The 22,392-nt window shown below is 41.3% G+C and overlaps 3 protein-coding genes across 3 annotated transcripts; 2 read left to right on the top strand and 1 right to left on the bottom strand.

Moving 5' to 3' along the window:
• Nucleotides 1–528: 528 nt before the first annotated feature.
• On the bottom strand, nucleotides 529–4,332 carry chtf8 (CTF8, chromosome transmission fidelity factor 8 homolog (S. cerevisiae)). The gene is made up of 3 exons (XM_086299755.1): nucleotides 3,886–4,332; nucleotides 2,552–2,675; nucleotides 529–1,667 (listed from the first exon to the last, which is right to left on the bottom strand). The coding sequence occupies exons 1-3, from the start codon at nucleotides 3,903–3,905 to the stop codon at nucleotides 1,401–1,403; spliced, it is 411 nt and encodes a 136-aa protein (XP_086155881.1). The 5' UTR covers nucleotides 3,906–4,332; the 3' UTR covers nucleotides 529–1,400.
• Nucleotides 4,241–20,822, top strand: utp4 (UTP4 small subunit processome component). The gene is made up of 17 exons (XM_086299753.1): nucleotides 4,241–4,397; nucleotides 5,826–5,990; nucleotides 8,879–9,067; nucleotides 9,177–9,261; nucleotides 9,652–9,741; nucleotides 9,859–10,070; nucleotides 10,149–10,320; nucleotides 12,086–12,177; nucleotides 12,392–12,488; nucleotides 13,048–13,112; nucleotides 13,855–13,974; nucleotides 14,373–14,529; nucleotides 15,551–15,657; nucleotides 15,744–15,839; nucleotides 15,927–16,112; nucleotides 17,344–17,454; nucleotides 20,127–20,822. The coding sequence occupies exons 2-17, from the start codon at nucleotides 5,832–5,834 to the stop codon at nucleotides 20,241–20,243; spliced, it is 2,055 nt and encodes a 684-aa protein (XP_086155879.1). The 5' UTR covers nucleotides 4,241–4,397; nucleotides 5,826–5,831; the 3' UTR covers nucleotides 20,244–20,822.
• On the top strand, nucleotides 6,009–8,857 carry LOC147325305 (uncharacterized). The gene is made up of 2 exons (XM_086299754.1): nucleotides 6,009–7,319; nucleotides 7,745–8,857. The coding sequence occupies exons 1-2, from the start codon at nucleotides 6,853–6,855 to the stop codon at nucleotides 7,791–7,793; spliced, it is 516 nt and encodes a 171-aa protein (XP_086155880.1). The 5' UTR covers nucleotides 6,009–6,852; the 3' UTR covers nucleotides 7,794–8,857.
• Nucleotides 20,823–22,392: the final 1,570 nt, after the last annotated feature.

Raw genomic sequence — 22,392 nt, 5'->3', positions numbered from 1 at the left:
TGGGAGATGGCGAACCCTCCTTAAAATCTGTTCTGCCAGAGCTTTCTTCCTGTTAAAAGGGAGTTTTTCCTTCACACTGTCACCAAATGCTTGCTCCAAGAGGGTTGTTTGATGGGATTTCTCTCTATTATTGTAGGGCCTTTACCTTATAATGTAAAGCACCTTGAGGCAACTGTTGTTGTGATGCTATATAAATCAAACTGAACGGAATATTCAGATAAAACAAAAACATATTAGACAATTACAGTATTACATATTGAATTTATTCATGTACATATTCTTAAACTGCCCATAAACCTTTATTTTTAACTGTATTTGTTTCAAACATCACATTTATTCAGTTTTAACATCATTCAATTTCATCATCTACACTTCAGTTTATTATAATACAACTGCTGCATCAATCCAAAGACAGTAAAGAAACACAGAAGGGATGAGAAGATAGCTCAGTGACTCACAGTGTGCATGTATCTTTGGGGAAGATACTGAACCCAAATCCACTGCATCTGTGAGAGAGTGTGTGAGTGCTTATTTTTTTAAAGTCCAATTCAAAATGCTCTCAGACTCTGGGCTACTATGTGATGCTAGAACAAATTCAGTGTGCACTGGCAGAGTTCCCAAATCTCTGGAATGATCAAAATGTGTTACTCCGAATAAATGTGTATTGATTTGCAGTGCCCTTCCCCTCCAGAGTGTTAAGGTGAACTAAAACTACAAAACAATTAGCATCATCTGATTTTTATCTCGATGAATCCATTTTAATTAAATCTATTTTACCAAAAATAAAAGTAAAACAGAAAGTGTAAGTGAAAGTATGTCTAATTTCTGGTTCAAAGCCCCTAAAAAACTTTGTCTGCACCAGTATTTCTTTATAATATATATTCATGACTGCACACAAAAACTGCTGTTACAAACATCTCTTTCACTTATCCTTATCAGGGTCACAGGTTTAGAGCCTATCCCAGCTACCACAGGCGCAACAGGCACGGGACACCCAGGAAAGGAAATACAGACAGGATAAGACCCACTAACTGCAGGCCTTCATCCTGTGGGAGGAAGAGAAAACCTTCTTGCTGCGAGGCACGAAGGTTGAGGTTGAGTCCATCAGTTATTATATATGACAAATATAATTTTTGCCTTCAGACACGCTTCACCTGTCCATCAGTCCGCCCAGCATATACAGTCTTTCCTATGATTAAAAGGAAATGACAATTTTCATTTGCAGTTTTTCTTTAAATTTGGACAGAAAGTCAGGTAGTGACAAACCCATTGATGTCTTATTTTGCTTTCCAAAAGCTGCCTTCAACAACATTCAGATCAGAAACCATCACAGTATAAATACTTCTTAGAATAAGACAAGTCAGACAGGGACTCTGTCCCAGCAATGAAATGTAGTCCTGCTACACCTTCTTGGGTACATTAGTGATGATAGGTTTGGGGCGGATTTTAAAAATCAGTTTTGTTTTAATGAGTGCGGACACAGAATAAGATGTGGAAGCAGAGCCTTGTTGGTCTGTTTCCATTGCTTCCTGTGTTATTTCATCGTTGTTACTGCTGTGACTGCCCTGTGAATGGCCCGAGTGCTTGGTGAGAACAGCAAAGGGTTTCTCCAGTTTGACCTGCTTCCCGTAGATAATGTGATGTCCTACAATCAGCACTGGCACCCCCTGGTGGATGGGAAACAAAATAATAATACAGTGGCAGTGGATTCTCAGCTTTCCCCCAACACGATGACCATTTACAAGAACAACTTAAGTACCACTTTTTCTTTGATCTGATGATTTGGTTATTTATTGACACAATAGGACTCATGGGTTCATTTTTGGAAGTTTGCTGTCTTAGCCCTAAAAAGGGGTATCAAACAGACGCTTAAGTGCCAAGTTGATGGCAGTCTTGTGCAGCCACAGGCACAGCCCAACTGAGACAAGTGGAAGCGAACATTGTTGTTACTTCAGTTGTACATGTTGATATTATCATCAAGTATGCTGACTTCACGAGTCTGTGTGGCTGGTATGACCATGGTGTTTATGCTGGGAATGGAAAATTCCTAAGCATCTCATTTTCTCTCACCAGCCATTTTTGCACTGATGTGACTGCATTTTGAAACTGAATTAAATTAATCAAAGTACACAGATGTTTTCGACATAACATAGCAGCTGTTTCTTCACATTCTGTTAACATTGTTAGCTAAGTTTGGAAGCCTGTAAACTATTTGCATTTCTTTAATTAATCTTTGTATTATCCAAAACTTGCATTTGGGTGACACAATGACAACTCAAAACAAAACTGAAAATGAAAAAATTCAGAAAACAGAGCTTTTCATGTCAGTCTGTATTTTGTACCAATACTGTCCCATTTCATAAATAAACTTGCTTTATTACTACCTAAAGTACTTTCTTCTGTGTGAGATTGTGCTATTCTCGTATAAACTTAATTTTAATTGATTTATAAACACTGCTATTATTTTTGAGGGAAATGATGCTGGATTTTAGTAAATACATAAATGATCTTTTTTGGGGGGCTATACTGTGTTTTTCAGCATGTTGTGTACCTCTTTGGTATACAGTAGATCTCCCATCACATTTCCTGCCAGACCAGAGTTGTGTCTAGACACCATCTCCCCCTGTAATTCCACCACCAGCCACTCGGGGGGACTGCTGCCATCCGGGCTGCCTCTACAAGAGCAGATGCATATCAACAGCCTATAAAGCAGTCATACTCAGCCTGTTTAATTCGGTAGATAAAAGAGCATATGTTTTTAATTAACATAAAAAAACATCAGATTAAAAGTTATATTTCAAGAGCAATACAACATCCTTTCAAAGTTGCGTTTAATAATGGCAATGCTGGACAATTAAGCAAAACTTTCTGATAAAATCCTGCCACCTTGTGGTGAAAGATTTCAATACATTTTACAGTTATAATTTTCTATAATAAAAAGGTACCCCTAAAAACTTAATTGTAAAAAAAAACAAACATTCAAGTGTCAATATATTCTAAAAAGAAAAAATATAAATATTCACACTGTTAGCTCAGGCACACACCACTCACATGTACGAAACAGATTCAACTTTAGACTTAAACCTTGACTTCCCTCATTCTCCTACAAACTTATTGAGCTAAAACAAGTATTTTATCTCCGCATGTATAATGTGATAGCAATACTGTATAATGATATAAATTTCAAAAAACCTAAATTTGTTAAAATGAAAAAAAAAAACCCATCTCATCCTCTGATGAATGCACCTGTCCAAGCCTACACAGGGATGTCTAACATTTCTCTCCCTCTCTGTCAGCATCATGGCAAAACCACAGGAGGATTTACTAGAGCTTGAATACCCAGGTCCTGAGTTTTTAAGAATAGAATAGAATAGAATAGAATTCAACTTTATTGTCATTGCACATGTCACAGGTACAGGGCAACGAAATGCAGTTTGCATCCATCCAGAAGTGCTTTAGTGATATAGATATATTACAATATATATTAGCAATAATATAGATATGTAAGTATATTACAGAAATGGGTATATTATGGTATGTTATAATGTACACGGTATGAAGTATGTTGTGAATATTCTATAACTATAAGTATGTACAGGCTGTAGTGAGTACAAGCTATGTACAGGCTATGAACAGGATATAAATATGAAATGAGCCTTTTCTTACTTTTAACAAACCAAACATTAAGCCTTTCAATGGTCTAGTCTTTGTCAGAAGTGTTGCTGGACCATAAATCCCGCTTTAAATTTAAGTATCAATTCTACTCTCCTCTTAAAATGTGGCTAATGTTCCGATCATTAGCGTGAACTTGCCTTGAGTATTTCCCCCATAAACATATATTTGGCACTAAGTAATGGAAAGATAAAGTTCGCTCATCAGTTTTACCTGATCATTATTTGAACCATCCTCCCGTCAATAACGATTGGCAATAACACTAACTAATTTGCTACCGATGTAGCGCTTCAGCTGCAGTAACAAACCAGCACTCTTCACTCAGTTCGTATTCCGACAGTATTTCCCGCCCACTGGGAGCGTTTCTTCTTCGTCGTCTTCTTCGGCGCTTGACATCAACAACCAGGTGTATTACCGCCACCTACTGAACTGAAGTAACAAGACTCCGGGATGTAATCTACAGCACACGATGGGAGATTCCCATTCCACAAAGAATCCATGCACCAATTACCAACTCCCTGATACTTGGAGCAGTTGAATGAACCATTCCAATAAATCCATATGCAACTACTATCCACTACATTTTATCCAAGCCGTTGTCCGTACTGTCGACGTGATGACGTATGTCCATGAAGCCACTACCGGTTCAAAGGGTAACAACGTGGGTCCTGGCGTGTCTCAGTTGGTGTTCAAGATAGTCTGGCGACAGCGAAGAGGCACAGTTGGTAACTTATGTTTTACATTAATAATTAATGCAACTGAATTACACGACGTGTTTGTAATGAGCTGTAAGGTGTTACACTTTGCTAACGAGTAGGTTGTCGCAGTTATATTAGCACACAGAGCGAGCACTTTTTTTTACCTAGATGTGTGAATTTTGTGATATTTGTTTGATTAATATATTCAGCGCAGCGTGTGAGAGATTTTTAACTCGTTTACTCATTATGTACCTCAGGTGGCAGACCGGTGTTACAGTTCACATTAACTGGTTATGTTTATCCACATGTCAGCCCGTTGTAACGAACAAAGTAGAACACCTCAGGCTCCCCCACACCTGGGGGGCTGAGATGTTATAAGAGAAAGAGGGAGTCTAAGACGCGTTTTGACACACAGACAAACAAGCACACACAGACACAAACATACATTCCCACCCTCATGCACGCATATATAAACACTCACCCAACATGGAGACACAGAAATGGACGCCGTACACACACACACACACACACACACACACTGCCCATACAAACTCTGAAGTGCTCCGGAAAAGACCCTAGGCCTCACTCCGTCCACTCATATGTGGTGTTGATGCAAAAGCCTGTTTTTCCTCCCTCGCTTTTTCTTGAACGCGCTAACTCCGGAGTTCGAGGTATCTGGACTGGGCATTCAACATTCCCCGAGTTAGGGTCCGCAGCAAGATGGTGTAGGGAGCAGATGTATTGTAAACAACTCCACATAGCAGGATCCCGATTCACCGGAAGTTGTCACCCTCTCACAAAGCTCCTTTCTGATGGTCTTGTATCTCATCAGAGCTCATCTGACAGCTGTTTTGTCTCATCTATGGTGTGCCATCACCATAGATGAGACAAAACTCATGTTGAGATGTGCCACAAGGGGGCATAGCCAGTCTGTGGGAGCCAGAATTTTGACTGGGCTTCAAGGCATCAAATAGTTATTTCACTTAATCATGTACAAAAAATTGTATCATTTGTATCTATCTGGGGTTTTTTCCTGAACTTTTGGATGATTTTTTTTTAATCTCCATTACAGTGAAAAGACTGCTCATTTCTGTATATTTTATGAACTGGAGATGGCGAACTTTTCATTTTATTGCTTTGATACAAGGTCTTAATCTTGTCAAACTTTGTGATATACTGGCAGGCAGAGGTGACTGCTCGTGGAAAAGGACGAAGCGTTTTATATGATAAAACTGCAAATTGTAAGAAACGTCTTTATGTATTCTAGGTACATTTTCAGATCGGCAGTAAGTGTTTTCAAAAAAATAATTTGGGCTTTTTGGAATTGTCAATTTCTTACTAAGAAAAACCTTCAATGAACTTCAAAATGCCATTAAAGGTTGTTTTATGAGTATTGTTTTGCTTCTTTTGCCCAGCTGTCACTGAAATGAGACTACCTTTTTTCCTGTTTTCTAGTCAATAATGGGCGAGTTTAAAGTACACCGAGTCCGCTTCTTCGACTACATGCCGAGTGCTATCCGGACCATGGCGTTCAACAGTCAAACTGAGCGGCTGGCTGTGGCCCGGGCTGATGGCGCAGTAGAAATCTTCAACTTCAATGACAATTTCTTCCAAGAAAAGGTAATGCCATCAGATAGATGACATTACTGCATGGTTTAAATGCACTAAGTATTCATTCACACATCCAAATCATCCATTGGAACACCCGAGTTGGCTACAAGTATATAAAATCAAGCAGCTAGGTATGCAGACTGCTTCTACAATCATTTGTGAAAGAATGGATCAATTTCAAAAGCTCAGTGAACTCCAGCATTGTACTGTGAGAAGATGCCACCAGTGCAACAAGCTCAGTTGTGAAATTACCTCTCTACTAACCATTCCACAGTCCACTGTTAGTAGTACTGTAAACAGGAACTCAGCCATAAAATGGTACGATGTGTAAAATCACAGAGTGAGATCAGGTGCTGAGGTGCATAGTCTGCAGAAGTCTCCAACTTTCTGCAGGTTCATTTGTTACAGACCTCTAAACTTCATATGGCCTCCAGAACAATGCATAGAGAGATTCATAGAATGTGTTTCCACGACCAAGCAACTGCATCCAACCCTTACATCACCAAGCGTCACATACAGGTGGTGTAAGCACGCCACCACTGGTTCCTAGAGTAGTGGAAACATGTTTTCTTGAGTAATGGAGCGTTTTTCCATCTGGCAATCCAATGGATGAGTCTGGGTTTGGAGGTTGCTAGGAGAAGAGTACTTGTATGATTGTGTTGTGCCAAGTGTTACGTTTGGTGGTGTGGGGTTGTTTTTCAGGGGTTGGGCTTGGTCCCATAGTTCCAGTGAAAGAAACCCTAAACCCTTCAGCATGCTCACACATTTTTGGCAATTTCATGCTCCCAACTTTGTGGGAACAGTTTGGGGATGGTCCCTTCCTGTTCCAACATGACTGCACACCAGTGCACAAAACAAAGTCCATATAGACATGAACAGTTTGGCGTGGAAGAACTTGACTGACCTGCACAGAGTCCTAATCTCAACCCAACAGAACATCTTTGGGATGGGGGTGAAAAAGGCCCGACAGCGTCTCTACCACCTCAGACGCTTGAGAGACTTCCAACTGCCCTCCAAGGTGCTCAGGAACTTTTACTCGTGCACCATAGAGAGCATCCTGGCGGGAAACATCTTAACCTGGTTCGGGAACAGCACCATGCAGGACAGACGAGCTCTAGAGAGGGTTGTGCGGTCAGCTGAGCGCACCATCCGCTCCGAGCTCCCTGACCTGCACTCAATCTACAGCAGGCGGTGCTGGACCAAGGCCAGGAAGATCGTGAAGGACCTCAGCCATCCCAACAACAGACTGTTCTCTCTGCTGAGGTCAGGAAAGCGATTCCGCTCCCTGAAGACCAACACAGAGAGACTGAGGAGGAGCTTCTTCCCGCAGGCGATACGGTCTCTCAATCACACCACCACACAGTACTGACCCACACATACAGTTCTTACACACACACTGGACTTTCTGGACTTTGGTTTTGCACAACACTGGTCACTATATTCTTCATTTCCGGTTAATACTTGTACAGCTGCTGTTATTGTGTATATATTTATTTATATTTAGATTTCTTCATACATTCTTATTTAGTTCTATACTGTGTATTTTGTTGTACAGTTATTTTATTTTCAACTTTAATTTATATATTTATCTTTATCTTATTCTTCCCAGTTAAATTTACCCTTCATTCTAATTTGTGTTGTACAGTTATTTCATTTTTAACCTTAATTTATATTTTATTCCTTCCTAGTTAAATTTACCCTTTTTAATTTTTCATATTTATTTCCTATCTTATTCATAGCCTTTTCCTTTTTGTTCTCTTTAGGTCACGAGCAGTTGTCCAAGCATTTCACTACATATCGTACTGTGTATGACTGTGTACGTGACAAATAAAATTTGAATTTGAATTTGAATTGGAGCGGAGACTGAGCCAGACCTCCTCATCCAACATTAGTGTCTGGACTCATAAATGTGTTTATGGAAGAATGATGAAACATTTCCATAAACACACTCCTAACCTGTGGAAAGCCTTCCCAGGGAGGATGATGCTGTCACAGCTGCAAAGGGTGGGCTGGCATCATATCGAACCCTATGGATTAAGAATGAGACGTCCATCAAATTCAAATGCGCGTGAAGGCAGATAAGTGATTACTTCAGCAGTATAGTGTAGTTTTGATAATGGCTGGAAGATTAATTGTAGGGAACCCTTCACTGCTCTGTATCACTTTTTGTCACACTCTTAAACCATAGTGTTGTTTTTTTGTGCAGTAATTTCCCTCATTATTGAAGGAGTCAAGGATGAAGCCAACAGAGACACTGGGTCTCCAACTCCTGCATCTGTACCAAATAGATCTAAAAATGCACATAGCACCTTAAAAAATAAAAGGAGATAAACAAAAATACAATTCTGCTGTGTGTTAGTGTGTGAGAGAGAAGATGTCAGGAAGCTCCCACGACAAGTGGAGAGTGGCAGGCATGGGAACCCCCTCACCCCCAGTAACCATGTTAAAGAGCCTAGCCAGACACTCGAACTGCACAAAGAGACACATCCACCTCACCGTTTGAAGTGTGGATGATGGGTGGATGTTCAAGACCAAGGCTTCTGGTTACTGTCCAAATTTCTTTCTTTTTTTTTATTGCTAAAAGCCAATGAAAGTGGTTAAATGTAGCCACAGGCATGATGATCACTGCTGTGAGTGCGAGATGTGTCAGGTGCCAAAGCTCAGGGTTTGCATTTTTCTACATTTTTTCAAACCCCTCAATCGCATAATGGAGTTTTGCAAAAGTGGTCTTGAGGGTAATAATATGATGCTAAAATTATTATTAATTTTTGGTTTGGGTATTTTGTACTTTGCTTTTGTGTTGTGTCTGTTGTTTCTGTAATGGCAGAAGGAAGGTAGATGATTCACGGCTGCAGACCAAATGAACCTAACCTCCACACTGGTTTTAATTTTCTCAGGTGATCCCAGGACAGGATGGCCGAGCTACTGAGGCTCTGTGTTGGGTGGGCCATCGACTGTTCAGTGCTGGTTTGAATGGAGAGATCATAGAGTATGACCTGGAGAACCTGAGGCCCCAGTATACTGTAGATGCATATGGAGGACCAATCTGGACCATCAGTAGCAACAGCCAGGGAACACAGCTGGCAGTGAGTGTAAACCTTCTGGATGTTATTTTACACTTCAGATATTTCCTGTGTCAGACTCATCAGGAAGTCTTGTTGATACATTAATCACAAGAAATGTTTTCTGGGTCAGGTTGGTTGTGAGGACGGGACTGTAAAGATATTTGCAATATTGGAGGAGAGGATCCAGTTTCAAAGAAACCTCAACAGACATAAAGGTAAGACGACAAACTAGTTCACAGGTCTTTTCTTTAAAGAGTCTACATTTCTGTCTTTAAAATGGCTACAAACGTTAGACAGTGAACAGTAGAACAGCTAATATTACTGCAGCTGCGATTGTCGTCTGTGTGTTGTATTGAAAACAGATCAACTGAACTTAAAATGGTGTCAGGCTGTGCTTTTGCATAATACAAATTTGTACCACAAATGGTGCATCGAGTTTTTTCTGACTCCAACTTGGAGTCTGCGCTCTGGAGAGACAGAGACAGCACCTATACTAATGAGAAGATGAGATCATTTGTGTTATTAACCACTGGATGACAAAACTGTCTTAAACAAATATTTGTGTTTGTGAACCCGCCTGATTCAGTTGTATTTGACCTCTTTAGGACGCATCATATCTTTGTGCTGGCATCCATCGAGTGCACAGATTGCTGCTGGAATGACTGACATGATCACAATCTTTGATGCAGAGACAGGTATTTTCTCCTTGAGCTGCTTTGCACAATTAGCAGAAATACAATCAGTTAAAACTGAAATGGAGCATGAGAAGAGATGTGTGTTCTTTACTGATGTGATTGTGTTTGTGACTGCAGGGCATGCTACACGCAGACTGCTGGTGGACAGGGCTATGGGAGCATCAAAGAATAAAGAAGTGGTTGTTTGGAGTGTTGGTTATCTGTCCGACCACACCATCATCAGTGGTGATTCTGCAGGAAAGGTCCAGATCTGGAACGGACTCACAGGAACTCTGGTTAGAACTTACCTGGTCACCAAGTGGGATGTTCTGGTTCTGTCCGTTTCAAAGGTGAGATGATACACTCACTGCTGCAGCTAGCTATGGGTGCACACACCTGTAAAGTCACTGGTTATAAATGCTTCACAGGATGAGAGCAGTGTCATAGCTGGAACATCCGAGGGCACTGTCATCCAGTTCCAGTTCATCTCCTCAACCGTGGACCAGCATGATAAAGAGTGGGTCCGGACCAGGACGTTTCGAAACCACTCCCATGATGTGAGTGCACTTGCTCACACAGACACCGCAGTGGTTTCTGGAGGTAAGTGTTAAATCTGCTTTTGGAAGTTTCTATATGTAATCGGTTATTGTTGATGTTTCAAAGTTTATACAGGCGATGAGTCCACGATTCTGTCAGTAAAGATGTTTTCTAAGTGTTCTTTTAATGTTGCTATTGACATGATGGCTGGTAGCGAAAGATGAGCTTTGTAGGTGAAGCTGTAACTGAACTAGTTTTTTTTGATCTTCCAAAGGAGTAGAGCTGCCTTATTAGATTAAAGGTACAGTCAGTAATTTTTAGGTCATTTAATAGGAAAAAATGATATTATGCTCAAATTTAGAGATTAATGTGTAATTTCAAACAAAGTGATGCATTCACATAAATTTATCTTTTAAAAATACATAGGAGTAATCACGTGAGCTCATATGTAGTACACCAAAGGCACAGGGACAGACGTCAGAGGTGTTCGTGTGCCGTAGAGACATTTAAATGTGTGCCAGCATGAAGGTTCATGCTGTTTAATCATTGGAGAAGGGCTCCCCAATAAATGAATGAGAAGGAAAGGGACAAAGCGTCTTAATAAAATGTCATCCTCCTCACCTCAAGCAAACATAGAAGTTAGTATTTGCAGCATATTTTAACATGTCTTTTTTTGGGTTTTTTAGCCAATATTTCAGCCTTGAAGTTTCCTGTGACCTGCTCTCTAGAGCACCCATTCCCAAATTCAAGAGTGCTGTGGCCTACTTAAAAACAAGAAACTCCCATAGAGCCCACCCAAGCTTAAATCTTCACTCTAATCAAAAGATGAGGGAGAGTTATGTCCTTGTGAATGTTACCCAGTCATACGCAAAGTGTTAAAGACAAAGTGAGACTCACCTGCCACTTAGACACAAACCTAAATACAAAAGCAGTAAATTCAGGTCAACGTAATGAATAATATCACAAACTAACCATCTCAAATTATATGTTTTAATTTGCTTTTTATATAAAAAAAAATACATTTATATGAATATGTAGCTGTACACAGAGTAATTTCAAGCTGAATTTCTGTTATTTCTGCGGCCCTTCTGCAGTAGTATCTTTGTGGCCACCAGGGGGCCCCGGCTCACTCTGAAAATCACTGATCTAGAGATGAATGTAGGAATGCAAGTATTCAACACTGTGTTAACCTGCCACCTCCCCAGGACAAAGTCTGTGATGTCAGATTGCCTGATGTGCAAAGTGTAGGTAACTGCATTTACCTCTACAAAGAGGGCATCACCAGTGTTGCCTCCAGTGCATCCTCTCAAGGCAGCAACCTCACCTAAATAACACTGAGTATTTCCACTTGTCCAGAAGCATCTGGAGCAGACTATTTTCTGCTGTTTGGTACATGTGAGAAACGAAGGCTGGAAAATGTGGAAAATAAAGGATGGCTCGCTTCTGTGCTTCAAATCTGTGCTCATTCTAATGGCCAGTACAGGCAACAACCCTGGTTGCACAAAGAAGGTGGCTTGTATAGAAGTCTTATTGAACACAATGTCATGTCCCTATTGGTGGTCTGTTTGTGGTTATGGTAGTGTCCAGATGGATAATAGAGCTGGGTATAGAGAGGGCCTGTCTTTTAAAAGTCAAGTTGCTGTTGCTGCCGTTAGTTTTACATTCAAATTCAGTCATGCTGGTCTCATGATGTGTGTTTGTAAAAAGTTAAGGTGACAAAAGGAAAAAACATTTGGGATCATGCAAATCAGCGCATTAAATCAAAGTGGCTAAAGAAGCAACCCAGGGATTTAAAGTTTAGATGTAAAGTTTCGATATTTTCCTTCAGGTATGGACACCCAGTTGGTGGTGCGCCCATTGCTGGATAAGGTGGAGAAGAACACTCAAGAGTCAGCACTGCGCAAAATAGCTTTTCCACATGTGAGTAGAAGAAAACGTCGAACAAGTCAATTCAGCTAAAGTGGCGTCTTTAAAATTGAACTAACCTGTTATTCTATCTGTATTTCATGGATTAGCCTGTTAACAAATTATTCTGAAGCACTTTAATAATGTTTAATACCATTTATTAAAACAATGTTGTCCATGACTGTTCCTGTTACAATGTGCAGTGACCTTTTTTTCTGTCTTCTTGTAGAGGAGCCTGGTTGGCTGTGCAAAGAAAGCTGGACTCCTTCTCTTCCAGTTCCCTGATCGCTTAGAGCTGTGGAAACTTGGAGAAAGTGAAGGACATGGTGAGCAACACACTTGAATAGAGAAACATTTAACTATAAGAAAATGTAAGGAGCTCTTTGATCTACGTAGTTAATCAACAATGAAACAAAAAAATTCTACTGCTATTGAGAATAATCCCCTTATTGTGTCTGCTTCAGCTTTGTTCGTCGTGCTAATTGTGCACTCGGCACCTTCACTGATTTGCTAACAATGAAAATTGCCCTTGAAGGGACAAATAAAACAAATGATTATTTCCAGTTCCACAGTTTATTCTTGAATACTACAGCAGCTTTGCATGAATTACAGTCCAGTAATGAGAATCCTTGATGAGTAAATAATAATAATAATAATAATGACAGCAGGTGTACCATCGCCTTGACGACCTCCATTGCTGTGCTGTGTTTGTGTCACATACTGCGTCACAGGACTTTTGGCTGCACTGCTGTAACAATCCCACATGCATTAGGTGGTGCTCAGTTGTAATAGATGTGGCAGAAACCGAGTGGAGTTTAATTGAGTTGTGCCGAGTAGGTACTGGTGGAAAAGCTAAAGTGTAATAATTCTGTTATGTACACACAGGAAAACCTGGTGACCGTCTACCTGTGAAGAGGAAACCAGAGAAGCTGATCGAGCTGAAGAGGAAGGTATGTGTTAATATTTTCGATGTATCCGTAGTTTCTTTCAGAGCAACATTTGGTTTGCTGCAACGCTCTAAAAGTTGGCTGCTTCCTTTCGAGCTGTGGCGTCAAGGCCTTTCTGTTCACAAGGAATGTCACATTTTTAGAAAGTGTACAGGAAAAAACAATTCTCTACAATCATGAAATCTGGTAACTTATCAGTGTTTAGTTGACATAAACACTAAAATATATAATCTGTCTTGTTTGTGTGTTTAACGCCCTTATATGTGCGAAAAGTGTTTTTACAGTGAAGTTTTCTTGTGTACGTCCTGTGATTCACAAAATAACTTTATAGGACATTTGCTAAAACTACAGCAGCATGATTGCACACATGGTAAGAGTCCAGCAAAACATCCTAATAATAGAAACGTCCTTTATTGTAATTGTACATGTGCAACAAAATTGGGGGTGCACTGCAATTGTATTATGTCTTTATAGTGTGTTAAATAAATACATAAATAAATAAAATTAAAAAAACAGACTTTGACCTTCTAATTCTAATGTGACCAGCTTTAAATATAATTACATTGTCTTCTAATAAAATACATTTAATTTAATTGCAGGGAAATGATGTCCCTAGTGTGTTAGTGTGGCCTTTCTGTTTCCTTTCAGTCAGATTGAACAAGACACTTAACAATGACCCTTGAAGAATTAGCTTTAGGCGCTAGTGTGCTTGATGTATCCATACTTTGTGTGTCGCTTCCTGCAGGGAGAGGATCACATCTGCTGTAGTGCTTTGTCTGCATGTGGAGGCTGGTTGGCATATTCCACTGTCTCCAGTGTTCGTCTCTACAGAATACAGTATAACAACACCATCAGCATTAACAAGGTGGGTACCTTAGCACGAGCATGCCTGTGACATTGCACTTAAATAACACAACTTTAAATCATAGCAGGAGTTTTTGTTTTCTTTTGTTTTTCTAAAGGTGTAAAGTAACTTCAGCAATGTATGTGTCTTAAGTACTGTGTGGGATGTCCCTCTTGTCAAGAACTGTGAGTGCAAACAGTGCACAGCTCTTCTCTCAATGCACCACAGAGTGGCTAAAACTAACATTTACCCCCCTTGACAAGCTACCGGGGTGTAGACCGCAGGTTCACTGGATGTGTCAATTTACCATCCAACAAAAGTTTTTACATGTAAAGCTGCTCAAATAATCACAAGAGTAAAATGATGCCTTTGACTAAATATAACAAAGTGTGATGGTCTCTGTGTCTTCATCTCTCCAGGTGTCCAAGCTGCCTAAAGAGCTTCGCTCGGTCCACCAGCTCTGCTTCTCCTCTGACTCCTCCAAACTCTTTGCTTCCTCCTGCCAATCTTCAGTTATTGTTGTTGCTGTCAGTCAACAGGAGTGCAGATATCTTCATACCCTTAAACATAAGACCGGTGAGTGGAAAGCCAGGAGCACAACCCACAGAAGCCAAACCAAACGGAAAGACAAGACAGTACCTTAAACACAATATATTGTGTACATGCATCATATTTTGAAGCAAATTAATGCCCAGGCCTGAGTGATCTCACCAAGGCTAAAGTTCCAAAAATGCATTCGAGTGAATGCGTTTTTGGAACTTGAAGCTGGCTCCTAGACTCCATGCTCCTCGGAGCCTGTTAGTGAGTCCAGAGTCCAACACACACACACGCACACCATTGTGTGCATTTTTTTTCCACTTTTCTATCCAGGTATAGTTTTACTGCGCTGGGAGACTGTTTGGGATCTTTGTCATGCTGATAAATGAAACCACTGTCCAGATGATATTGCATGGTGATCAAAAAGCTGACAGTGATTGTGTGTTCATTTAATTACAATTGCAATAATTTTAACAATACTTCTGGTTGAAAAATAATCCTAAGCCAAGCAAGACGTTCCACCATGTTTTACAGATGCCTGTAAACTCGCTGTTCTGACCTCCTTTATACATATTTATGACGCATCAAAAATATCAAATTTGGATTCATCATAGCTTCTTGTAATAAGATTACGGTACAAGAAGGTCTGGCCCCTTGGAAGGAAAATATAAAGAAATGATTGCACTAAACGTTCTCCCTCAAATGTCTAGGGACGGTTCTGTAAAGCCCGATATTTACAGGGACAGATCAAAGCCGGACTTAAATGGTAACCAGTAGGCATTCCCGACCTGATGCAGCTCTTTCTGTCAAGTTATTGTTTCCTCTTTGTAGATTGTAGCAGTAGACTCAACTCTTGCTTAACTCTCCTCAGGCTTCTTGCCAGAGATCCTCACTGCTTCTGCTCCATGATGCAAATTGCCAGTGTGGTCACATGTAAACAAATCCTAATGCACGAAGGCCATTCCCTGCCAATGCTACATGCAGCTATACTGTGCAGTTGTAACTGTTTGATAACATCTTGCATAACTGGTGTGTGTATGTATGTGTGTTGGATATCAAGGTTCCAGACAGCCAGTGCACCTCCTTTGTGCCAGTGATGATGGTAAATGGCTGGCTACAGCAAACACTGACTGTGAGATCCACATCTACAACCTCCACAAGATGAAGGTGAGTTCTGATTTATTGATGTGTCAAACTTGAATCATTTTTGATAGATTGGAGTTTGTAAAATTGTAATTTTTGTTTTGTTGTAGCTCCACTGTATGGTTCCTGTGTACAACTCCTGTCCGACTACAATCGCCATCCACCCAGTGACCAACAATCTCATCTCTGTGCATGCTGACCAGCAGGTCAGAAACAGCTTAAGATTTAGTTTTACTCAGATCTCATAGTAACCAACAGATCCTGTAACTGCATGTGTTCTCTGTCGTGTGCAGATCTTTGAATTCTCCTTGGTGCAGAAGGAGTACACACAGTGGAGTCGAAGACTGCAGACACAAGGACTGCTTTCCCTGTGGCTGGAGCGGGACACGCCCATCACCCACATTACCTTCAACCCGAAAAACCCGGATCACATCATTCTGCACGACACATACATGTTCTGCATCATTGATCAGAGTCTGGTATGTGTGTGCATGTCCATAGCTGTGTTAAAATAGTTGGCCCAGGCGTCAGTGTGATAGAGATGGAGGAGAAAGCTGAATATGATTCAATGGTCTCGATAAGCTTTAATAACAGGAAGTCCAGAACCAGTGGCAGCCCTGATCATGTGACTAACACCACTGTGCTTGCCTCTCTCTTCATGCTACATCATAACTAATTCAGCAGTGTTGTTTTTGAGCACACAAAACTACAAAGCACTGCAGACTTCTGTGGAGAGCAGCAGCTGTTTCTGTGATTTCCTACTATGGACACCACTGCAGTTTAAACATCTGTGTGTGTCTGAGTCATGAGCAAACATTTTAACCCTCTCCAAGGATTTATGGACAGTTCAGCAGTTATTTCAGACCTTGTTGAACATTCTGTGGTCTGCATTTATACTCCTCTTCACTGATGTTCCCTTGTATGACTGATTAACTAATATCTTTGGATTAGTTTGTATGTATCCATTAGGACAATTAATCGAGAAGTCCTTGGGAGAATTTTTGTTATTCCCGCCAGCTTTTGCCTTGAGCATCCAGCTGGCGCCAGGGGGGGTCGCATGAGAGGAAGATGGTAGTTGTTTTGGTTAGTGCGAACAAACTGCTTCCAATTTTACAGTTGGTCTAATGTCAGTCACTGGTCAACAGGTCTCTCAATTCCCATTGTTCTTCTTCAAGATCTTATCCATATTGCGTTTAAAAACAAACACAGTCTGAGTACTCACAGCCCTGCCCATCGTCTATCATGTCGGCCAGCCTTGTGGGATTTTGAACAGCTATAGCCGCTTCATGTTCTTCGATAAGCCAGGTCCGAGCCAGCTCCAATCAGCTGTTCAATGTCCTCCATCGAGAGTGTCGCCAGACACACGACGCAACCAACCATCGAGTATCTGGCAACAAACGTCTCCGCAGGACAATCAGGCTCTCCCAAGCCCAGGAGGGTGTCAATTCTGTTAAGGGACCAGTTGATCAAATCCATAATTCTTCTTTAGGTTTTTAGAGAACAAGTCTGGGAGACTCTCTTAGGGTTAGAATAAGCGAGACTATACAAAAGACATGAGAAGCCAAGCAGGAAAGATAAGGGAGAGGGAGAAAGTGCGACCGCCTCTGTCAAGAGCTGGCTATATTTTTAGAAAGATTTTTTGAGAATCTTGAGGCTTTACTAATCTCTTTCTGTCACTGTGTATTTCTGTGTCTTTGTATCTACATGCAGCCCTTCCCAGAATTGAATGCAGTGCTCTGGAATCAAATGACATTAAAGAGCCTTCCTGTGTCACAGAGGATTGGACAAAGCCATGCCTTTAAGATCTGTAAGAGTTTCCAGGTAGGATATTTATGGTGACTACAATCTTTCATTTTACTCCTTCAAACAGTAGCGTCCGCTTCACACTCATCTATGTTTATAAGCGCACATGTAGTAATTTTCAAGGATGAAAGCCCACCTTGTGAAATACACATCATCACAGTCAGACAAATAATTCAGAGCTGCACGGTGGTCAAAAAGCAAAGAAACCACCTTGTTTCAAATGAGACATTTGAGCAATGTCATTGTTGTTGCAACAAATAAACAATAAACTACAAATAATAAAAAATAACTTTCAGCTTCCATTAATCCTTCACATGAAGCTGTTATACTAGCTCGCACACTTGTAGCCACGTGTCACTAAAGTGTGACTGTTCTTCACTGTGAGTGAGGAAGACACAAAGTTAACCAGAGCAAATGAAAAGAGAAAGTCCTGCTATTGGCTAAAGTTATAAACATGCTGGAAAATAAAATATGTTTTTGTGTTGTAAGGTGCACTATGTCAGGTAAGGGTGGATGTACAGCAACGGTTTTCAGTTCATTGTTTGTAGCTCAGTCCAATAGCAGAGCACTTTATTTTTAGATTCGTGTAAGGGAGAGAAGATCCTGGAAGTTTAGAACTAGCAGTTCCTTGTTTGTCTGGAATTTCAAGTCCCACAGGACCTTGGCACTGTTGTTCACAACCACAGCTGATGATACAGTGGGGCAAAAAAGTATTTAGTCAGCCACCGATTGTGCAAGTTCCCCCACTTAAAATGATGACAGAGGTCAGTAATTTGCACCAGAGGTACACTTCAACTGTGAGAGACAGAATGTGAAAAAAAAATCCATGAATCCACATGGTAGGATTTGTAAAGAATTTATTCGTAAATTAGGGTGGAAAATAAGTATTTGGTCACCTCAAACAAGGAAAATCTCTGGCTCTCACAGACCTGTAACGTCTTCTGTAAGAAGCTTTTCTGTCCCCCACTCGTTACCTGTATGAATGGCACCTGTTTGAACTCATCATCTGTATAAAAGACACCTGTCCACAGCCTCAAACAGTCAGACTCCAAACTCCGCCATGGCCAAGACCAAAGAGCTTTCGAAGGACACCAGGAAAAGTATTGTAGACCTGCACCAGACTGGGAAGAGTGAATCTACAATAGGCAAGCAGCTTGGTGTGAAAAAAATCAACTGTGGGAGCAATCATCAGAAAATGGAAGACATACAAGACCACTGATAATCTCCCTCGATCTGGGGCTCCACGCAAGATCTCATCCCGTGGGGTCAAAATGATCATGAGAACGGTGAGCAAAGATCCCAGAACCACACGGGGGGACCTGGTGAATGACCTGCAGAGAGCTGGGACCAAAGTAACAAAGGTCACCATCAGTAACACACTACAACGGCAGGGAATCAAATCCCGCAGTGCCAGACGTGTTCCGCTGCTGAAGCCAGTGCATGTCCAGGCCCGTCTGAAGTTTGCCAGAGAGCACATGGATGATACAGCAGAGGATTGGGAGAATGTCATGTGGTCAGATGAAACCAAAGTAGAACTTTTTGGTATAAACTCAACTCGTCGTGTTTGGAGGAAGAAGAATACTGAGTTGCATCCCAAGAACACCATACCTACTGTGAAGCATGGGGGTGGAAACATCATGCTATGGGGCTGTTTTTCTGCCAAGGGGACAGGACGACTGATCCGTGTTAAGGACAGAATGAATGGGGCCATGTATCGTGAGATTTTGAGCCAAAACCTCCTTCCATCAGTGAGAACTTTGAAGATGAAACGAGGCTGGGTCTTCCAACATGACAATGATCCAAAACACACCGCCCGGGCAACAAAGGAGTGGCTCCGTAAGAAGCATTTGAAAGTCCTGGAGTGGCCTAGCCAGTCTCCAGACCTCAACCCCATAGAAAATCTGTGGCGGGAGTTGAAAGTCCGTGTTGCTCGGCGACAGCCCCAAAACATCACTGCTCTCGAGAAGATCTGCATGGAGGAATGGGCCAAAATACCAGCTACTGTGTGTGCAAACCTGGTAAAGACCTATAGTAAACGTTTGACCTCTGTTATTGCCAACAAAGGTTATGTTACAAAGTATTGAGTTGTATTTTTGTTATTGACCAAATACTTATTTTCCACCCTGATTTACGAATAAATTCTTTACAAATCCTACCATGTGGATTCATGGATTTTTTTTTTCACATTCTGTCTCTCACAGTTGAAGTGTACCTCTGGTGCAAATTACTGACCTCTGTCATCATTTTAGGTGGGGGAACTTGCACAATCGGTGGCTGACTAAATACTTTTTTGCCCCACTGTATCTTCCAGAGGGAGACGGCGGCACAAATATTCCTGTACACTATCACAACCACTTGGTTGTGTGTCTCAGTTTATGCCGTTCCAACTTGTATCTCACATTCTGCTAATGTGTGTTGTAGATTGTAGCACTTGGGTTCGTTGGCTGTGGCAGACACCTGCCTCTGTGGATATTATACTGGTTATACGTTCTTGCATAACCAGTGCTTGGAGTTCGTCAGAATTTGTGGGTTTTGTTTGTCCACCAGCTTCTTGAGGATTCACTGCAAGTTCTCAGTGGGTTCTGTGCCGTTTCCTGGCCATGGATCCAGAATTTTGATGCTTCTTTCACCAAGCCACTTAGTTACCACTTTTCTGCTGACATCTCTTCTACTGATCTTTTGTCCCACAGCACCTCATGTGTGTCAGTCTATTGGAGGATCTCTCTCTGGTGGTAGTGGAGCGCCCCCTCCTGGACATCATGTCTCAGCTGCCAGCACCTGTCCGCCAGAAGAAGTTTGCAACCTAAAAGTACATGTGATAGGATGAGATTGTTACCTCGTTGTATTAAGTATCCATTTTGTACAAAAAGTTTTGATAATGTAATTTGAAAATAAAATAAAGTATTTACTGTTATCTGTGTTGGATGCAGAAGTGCGCTGAAATCTTTGTCTCTTCTTCACTTAATGTTATGAACTTGCTGGAAACCAAAAGTGTAAACCAGACTGGAGCTATATGATGGGGAAAAGACAAATGATGGAACGTTTCAAAGACACAAAGACCTGGATGACTTCTAATCTTTAACCTGGATTTCCTTTTCCTTCCGTGTGACTATTAAACAAATATGTAGGACTTGCATTTGCACAAGATCTCTATATTTGGAAACATCCTGTCTCAGTAGTGCTGAAAACTAGTTCATGCATGACTTATATCTCACAGAACTGTATGCTTTTAGAGAAAATAAAGCCAAATGCCACTCTGATTACAGTACTGTTGACATATGAAGCGAACGTTTTTAAACCTGTGCTTTGGTGTTAATTTGTGTTTTTAAAATGTTCATGTTGTTCCCTTTAATGGAATAAATTAATCTGCACAGTTATGGCCTGCATTTGTATAGCGCTTTTCTAGTCCATAGGACCCCAAAGCGCTTTACACTACATTCAGTCATTCACCCATTCACATACACATTCACACACTGGCGATAGCAAGCTACATTGTAGCCACAGCTGCCCTGGGGCGCACTGACAGAGGCGAGGCTGCCGGACACAGGCGCCACCGGGCCCTCTGACCACCACCAGTAGGCAAACACGGGGTTAGTATCTTGCCCAAGGATATTTGGCGTGCAGCCTGGGATCGAACCACCGACCTTCCTGATTAGTGGCTGACCTGCTCTGCCACCTGAGCTACAGCCAGTTAATTGGGAAAGAATCATTTATAGACACTTGGGGGGAAAAGTCTATAGCATTACATTACCTGAAGTATACAAATGGTAAATATATTCTATTAAATCTAAAACTTGTCACCTCTCAGTATAGATGGTCTTTGATTCACTCTGCTTATGTAGCGCTAACACAGAGAAACCGACAACCAATTTAGAATCACCAGCAAACCCTGACCCCACTAACTGCATGTCTATGGGCTGTGGGAGGAACCCCGAGAGGACCCACCAAATGAGAGCTCAGGATGTTCTTGATGCACAACTGTGCTTCCCATGTGGGTAATTAATGACTGTGAAATATCCATAAATCACCCCCCTCCCCAATTCAAGGGTGTCGATTAGCTAAAGCATGCCACTTAAGAGATGTGGTGGGCTGCAGAGTCACAGACAACAATTCAAGCTCACATTCACACATTTCAGAATGAGGTCATTGCTTTGAGTTTGCATGCTTTCTCCGGGTTCTTCGGTTTCCTCACACCAGGTTAGTGATTTTAAACTGATCAGTGGTGTGGATTTGAGCGTGAACCCGACAGTTAACTGAACACAGCTGGGAAAGGCTTGAATACCCCCTCAAACCTGAGTTAATTTAGCGCTTAGAAAAATAAACCGATTGACATTGTTTTTTCTGTCCGAGACCAGAATAATATCCACTGTATATGCTTAACTGTATTTACTTTAAGTATCCTCCAAAATAATAACATTACTTGTAACTATGGCACATTCAAGTATCACCTTGGAAGAAGTATCATCTCTCAGTGTTGCCTCTGCAGCAACAACTTTGACTTGGGTAGGGACTCTGTACCAAAGATATGCAACTACTGACTGAAGTTTGCCTTTTTTTTTTTTCTAAATCTACACAGGAAATAAAAGTTTCCACGGGCAGAGTTGGGGTCAACATTGGGCAGTCGCATACCTCCAGTGACATAGTCATGCTGGTGAAAACCAATCTCCGCCCTCTGTCTGATCGAAAAGTGTGGGCGGATGAACACATTTGTGGGATTTTCGTGAAACTGTTGCTTCTTCTCCACCCACTTTCCTGTTTTTTTTTCAAATGACGATTGTGTATTGTCTGGGAATTCCGAGATCCCCAGGAGAATTGGCAGCACTGACAATAGCGGGTGTAGTGGGAGGTGCACACCTGTGCACCAGGTGTGGTAGGTCTTGCTCATTGAGCAAGTGTGGGAATTTACGTGTTTGTCAAGCGCAGAATATTATTTACTTATATATCCACGGTTTGTAC

Source organism: Aulonocara sp. 'chitande type north' Nkhata Bay, linkage group LG7 (assembly GCF_057382095.1).
Source record: "Aulonocara sp. 'chitande type north' Nkhata Bay isolate Kocher_YH1m ecotype deep benthic linkage group LG7, A_spYH_male_GT1.1, whole genome shotgun sequence".
Taxonomy (NCBI): Eukaryota; Metazoa; Chordata; class Actinopteri; order Cichliformes; family Cichlidae; genus Aulonocara; species Aulonocara sp. 'chitande type north' Nkhata Bay.
The sequence above is the reverse complement of the archived record's forward strand: the minus strand, read 5'-3'. Positions and strand labels throughout refer to the sequence as shown.

Bases quoted from the DNA above. Each gene is read 5' to 3' on its own strand.
- utp4 (XM_086299753.1), top strand. From the start codon at position 5,832: ATGGGCGAGTTTAAAGTACACCGAGTCCGCTTCTTCGACTACATGCCG. The intron at 12,489-13,047 runs GTGAGCAACACA...ATGTACACACAG, and splicing joins TGGAGAAAGTGAAGGACATG to GAAAACCTGGTGACCGTCTA. The intron at 13,975-14,372 runs GTGGGTACCTTA...TCATCTCTCCAG, and splicing joins ACACCATCAGCATTAACAAG to GTGTCCAAGCTGCCTAAAGA.
- LOC147325305 (XM_086299754.1), top strand. From the start codon at position 6,853: ATGAACAGTTTGGCGTGGAAGAACTTGACTGACCTGCACAGAGTCCTA. The intron at 7,320-7,744 runs GTCTCTCAATCA...TGTTCTCTTTAG, and splicing joins TTCTTCCCGCAGGCGATACG to GTCACGAGCAGTTGTCCAAG.
- chtf8 (XM_086299755.1), bottom strand. From the start codon at position 3,905: ATGGTTCAAATAATGATCAG. The intron at 2,676-3,885 runs GTAAAACTGATG...CTGCTCTTGTAG, and splicing joins ATGGTTCAAATAATGATCAG to AGGCAGCCCGGATGGCAGCA. The intron at 1,668-2,551 runs GTACACAACATG...CCCATCCACCAG, and splicing joins ATCTACTGTATACCAAAGAG to GGGGTGCCAGTGCTGATTGT.